The sequence below is a fragment of the Malania oleifera genome, chromosome 11 (genome assembly GCF_029873635.1).
Source record: "Malania oleifera isolate guangnan ecotype guangnan chromosome 11, ASM2987363v1, whole genome shotgun sequence".
Taxonomy (NCBI): Eukaryota; Viridiplantae; Streptophyta; class Magnoliopsida; order Santalales; family Ximeniaceae; genus Malania; species Malania oleifera.
This window is the reverse complement of record NC_080427.1, coordinates 87071351-87076362: the sequence shown is the minus strand read 5'-3', so window position 1 is coordinate 87076362 and position 5012 is coordinate 87071351. Positions and strand designations below refer to the sequence as shown.

At 38.6% G+C, this 5012-nt stretch overlaps 1 protein-coding gene across 1 annotated transcript; it reads left to right on the top strand.

The window, feature by feature from the left end:
• The first annotated feature begins 3537 nt into the window (after positions 1 to 3537).
• On the top strand, positions 3538 to 4525 carry LOC131143456 (peroxiredoxin-2E, chloroplastic). The gene has a single exon (XM_058091757.1). The coding sequence runs from the start codon at positions 3708 to 3710 to the stop codon at positions 4386 to 4388; it is 681 nt and encodes a 226-aa protein (XP_057947740.1). The 5' UTR covers positions 3538 to 3707; the 3' UTR covers positions 4389 to 4525.
• The last annotated feature ends 487 nt before the right edge of the window (positions 4526 to 5012 follow it).

Sequence of the window (5012 nt, the reverse complement as noted above, 5' to 3'; positions counted from 1 at the left end):
AGATATTTATAGTATAAGCTTGTCAAAATAATTTTTGCACAATCAAAACACAAGCTTAATGAGTCTTGCAATAATGATGCAAAGACTCATTAGCTAAAAGTTTTCCCCACACAAGGATTTATTAATTAAACTGGGGGGAAAAACTTTGGCTAAACTCTCAATTATAAATCAAACACATAATCAACACAATGAGAGTTTTAGCAAGTGGGACAATTTAAAATCATTCAAAGATACTTTGATTAAGCAAAAGGAATGGCAATGGATGAGTGTTTTTGGCTTTGGGTATGAAGAGGGACTCTTAAAAATTAAGAGAAAATTTTGGCTAATCAAATCCCTAATCTTGTCTTAATTGTGACAAATAAGGAGGTATTTATAGAGTTGGGAAAAATTATAGCCATTGGAGACACGCTGAGTATTTTGGAAAAAGATTAATTGAGTTTAATTAAAAATATGCAGTTTAACTTCAGTAAAATTCGAGCAACCCGAGAGGTTTGGTTGACCATTTTTAAGGTTCGGTCGACTAGATTGCTCAACTCAGTCGACCAGAGGTTTTTGAACTGAGGTGTTGGTCGACCAGACTTGAGGCGATTTTTGAACCTCTGAGGTTCGGTCGACTAGGCTAAGTTCGGTTGATCGAATTTGGATGTTCGGTTGACTATGCCATTTTTCTACTTCAAGTTCAGTCGACCAGGGCATTGGGATTTTCCCACGTGCCATTTCAATCGACCAGGGCGTTGATGTTCATTTTAAGGACGGTCGACCAAATGGTCAAACTTTTGACCATAGGGAGGTTTAGTTGATTGAGGCATTAATATTGCTAAGGGTTCGGTTCGTTCGATTGAGGCATTAATACTACTAAGGGTTCGGTCGACCGAAGCTTTAACTTTGGTCAACTTCTTAGTTTGGTCGACCGAGGTCAAATGACCTTGTGATGTTCGGTCGACCGAGGCAAGTGAAATTTCAATTTTGCCCCTAAGGTCAGCTATGGTCCTTGTCCGGTTCCCTATGATCTAAACTTTTGAACTAAGCCCAAAAACCTAGCGTCGGTCGACCGAAGTTTTTGTAAACTTCGTTTTAACCCTAATCTTTAACCCTAACCAGTTAGTTATTTAAGAAATGATTTTTTGTGTAAAGTGCTAGTCCCTAAGGTCTATCTATGGTCTTAAGCTTATAAGTTCCTACATGCATGATATGCAGATTATTACAGATCGATAATTAATTATTACAAACCCAATGAATTGAATATAAATTACAAAGAAATTGAAAACTTTGGGTCTTTTTTTTCGTCAAGCCACTGTGTGCCGCCATATGATTTTGCCAATTCAATCCTACATACAAACTCAGTAAAAATTAAATACCTTATATTTGTCATATTAAAAAATGAGATAGGACTCAAAAAGTCAACACCAACCTTCATTGCGGGAACCTAGTGGGGCCGTGTTTTTTATTAGTTTTCATTAGCGAAAAAATCTTCTCAACGTGACATTATTATTGGATTAATTCCATCTATCATCACTTGGCCTTTTTGGCAATTTCGATGCAAAGCTAGGATGGAAGATATGGTGGAGACTAAGGAGGTGGTCTGGAGATCCGTTTGTTTTTGGATTAGGTGTATTTTAGTAGAGCACTTTGTTTTGCAATTCGGGTCTGGGGGGTTTGATTTATTTGATTTACCCCGAATAGTGCCTTATAACCTTAGGAGACAGTGTACGGTTGTTTGGGAGAAACCATCAACATGTTTTGTGAAGTTGAATGTTGATAGAAGTTGTAGAGGTAATCTAGGTCCGTATGGGGGTGGAGGCACTATTTGTGATTCCTTTGGCAATCTTAGAGGTGCCTTTTCTTCTTATTTTGGCCAAGGTACGAATAATGAAGCTGAGCTATGTGTTTTGCACATGGGGGTGTTGTTATGTAAGGATCTGGGTTTTTATAATATAGTTATTGAATGTGATTCTAAAATGATTGTTCATTGGATCAATAATGATAAACGCACGATGTGGTATTTATGGGATTTTTGGGAGGAGATTGTTTCAGAACTTCAAGGTCTTCAGTTCTCTATTCAACACATTTATAGATAGGCTAATCAAGCGGTTGATTACCTTGCTCGTCAAGGTGAAGAAGGTATGATATATCAATTTGAGGAGGGGGGGTGAGCTTCCGAGGAAGCTTAGAGGCATATTGAGACTTGATAGTTTCGGTTTCCCTAGTATTAGATGTTAATGTTCTGTCTTTCGTTTTTTCTTTCAGTTAAGCTTGTGTAGTTTGTTTGGCTATTTGTTTTTGTCTTGTTTTGTTTTGGGCCGATTGGTTAGACTTGTTTAGTTTTGGTTTTTCTGTTTTTTTGGTTTATGTTTGTGGTTTGTTTTTGAGAGGGCTTTATTGCTTTTTTGTAATCTCCCAGAGGTTGTGCTTCTAACTGCAATTTTCTTCCGCCATAAGTGAGGGTTTATTAATAAATTTGGGACGAGACTGCTATGTGGGTGGCTACCAGCTTTTTTTTTTTTTTTTAAATCAAAATATACATTACTAGAGTAGATCAAATACCACGGGAAACAAGCAACATAGAATGTGGCCTGATGAGCGCCAAAAGGAAAGATTAACAACAATATCTAGAGCAAAGCAACATAGATGAGATAGGAAGCAAAAGAGAATAATAACAAGCAACAAAGATTGATTGTAGAGAGAGGAATCAAAAATCAATGCATTCTCAATCGAAGGCAAGAGGCGATCGAAGATTGATAGTAAGTTAATGAGGGAATCATAGCCTATAACAACACAGAGTCGAAGATTCTCCTCCTTTCTGAACCACTTGTTTTGTACAAATTTGTTTGTTGAATCACTAATTTCTCTAAATCAACACAAAATACAATGTCGAATTATTGTATACCAGCAATTTTTTAATCACAGGTAAAACTCTTATTTCTTGTAGTGTTAGTAGCTAATGGAGGAAGAAGAGGAGGAGGGAGAGCAGGTAGGAGGAAAGGAGGACAGGGGGCTCTTGGCATTTCAAAATGCGCAGGAGGGAGGGTGATTTGACTTCACGTAAGAAAGGGATTGGTTGAGTAATAAATAGCAACAGACTAATAAAAAGTTGGTTTATGCAAAACCTATTAACTTTCCAAAAATTAATTTAGTTGTTCTAGTAGCGAAGGGAATATGCATGAAGCAACTACTTGAGACCCATTAATTGATCATTAGTCAACCGCTAAGTATATATGTGAAAAAAATAATTTTAGCCGTAATAAAATAATATTTTAAAACGATACATGTTTAATAAAATAAATTAGCATAATCTCTTGAAAACTAATTAAGTGATTCAAATACCTAATTGATTTTCAAAATGCAAAAAAACTATAAATATTCGATAAGCTTATGACTCTTCAAATTACAATTTTAAACTGTTCAAAATTTAATGTTATATTTATTGAACTGTCTATGGCATAGTTGGTAAGCTAACCCATTTTTGGAAAAGTTGATTGTATTTTAACACATTTTCTTCCCATATAATCATGATTTTTTAATTAAAAAAATATTATTTTATGTAAAAACACTCGTTTAGATTGATTTGGCAGTTGGATTTACCTCCGTCTCACTTGACGATTTCCTCTCTCCACTCGTCGCCCACTCCGCCCAAACATCAACCCTTATCCAGACCGACGGACTCTACAACACGTTCGCTCTCTGTCCCTCTCTCTCCCTCTGTTGCAATGGCGCTCTCTCTAACCATCTCAAGGCTGCTCTCATCTCCCATTGCTCATTCTCTCTCCTCCGCCTCTCTCTTCCCGCCCAAAGCCCTTTGTCTCTCCTCATCCGTCTCCCTTTCCTCCCTTCCTCTCAAAATCTGCCCCAAACCCCTCAAATTTTCCTCAGTCACCACCGCCACCACCAAAATCTCTGCCACCGTCGCCGTCGGAGAAAAGCTCCCCGGCGCCACCTTCTCCTACTTCGACTCCGCTAACGAGCTTCAAACCACCACCGTCGACGACCTCACCAAGGGCAAGAAAGCCATCCTCTTTGCCGTCCCAGGCGCCTTCACCCCGACCTGCTCGCAAAAACACCTCCCAGGCTTTGTGGAGAAGGCCGGAGAACTGAAATCCAAAGGTGTCGACACCATCGCCTGCGTCTCCGTCAACGACGCCTTCGTGATGAAAGCATGGAAGGCCGATTTGAAAATCGGCGATGAGGTGTTGCTGTTGTCCGATGGGAATGGCGACTTCACGCGCGCAATTGGGGCCGAGCTCGATTTGAGTGATAAGCCCGTGGGGTTGGGAGTAAGGTCGAGGCGGTACGCAATGTTGGTGGAGGATGGGGTGGTTAAGGTCTTGAATATAGAGGAAGGCGGCGCGTTTACGTTTAGCAGTGCCGAGGATATGCTCAAAGTTCTTTGAATTTGTTGACATTGGAGAATAGGGCATCGACTTTTTCAATATTGTCGTTTTGCGGTTCTCTGTTTTGGTATTAAAAATTTTCCCCTTGATGTAGTAGTTTGAATTAATAGAATGGATTAAACCCGTTTATGCTTAAAGTTCTTTGAATTTGGTGACATTGGAGGATAGGATATCAGTTTTAATATTCTTGTTTTAGGGTTCAATGTTTCGGTATTTTGAATATTTTTTCCCTTCGCAGAGTAGTTTGGAATAATAGAGTAGATTAAACCCTTTTATGATTTCCTGAATCGCAGGTAATGCTATTGGTTTGTTGGAAATTAGTTTGTGTTCTTTTTTTCTTTCTTCTTGTTTTGTTTTTAATGAATTTTTGATGTTATTGAGAATTTGTGCTGCATGGGCGCCCCCCGCCCCCCTATTTTGTAGTTTGAATGCATGTTAGATGATCTTTTTCGCTAAAATTGTATTTTTTTTTTGGGGGGGTGGGAGTGGTGGTTATGGAATCATTGGATTAACTTTCTGAATCGAAGAATCTGAACTCTCTGTGCCCTTTATCTTCATCTTTGGCATCATCATCATCATCATCATCATCTTCTTCTTCTTGCTGAGAAATATACAACAACTTAT

Excerpts from the sequence above, each read along its gene's own strand:
- LOC131143456 (XM_058091757.1), top strand. The coding sequence starts at position 3,708 with ATGGCGCTCTCTCTAACCATCTCAAGGCTGCTCTCATCTCCCATTGCT.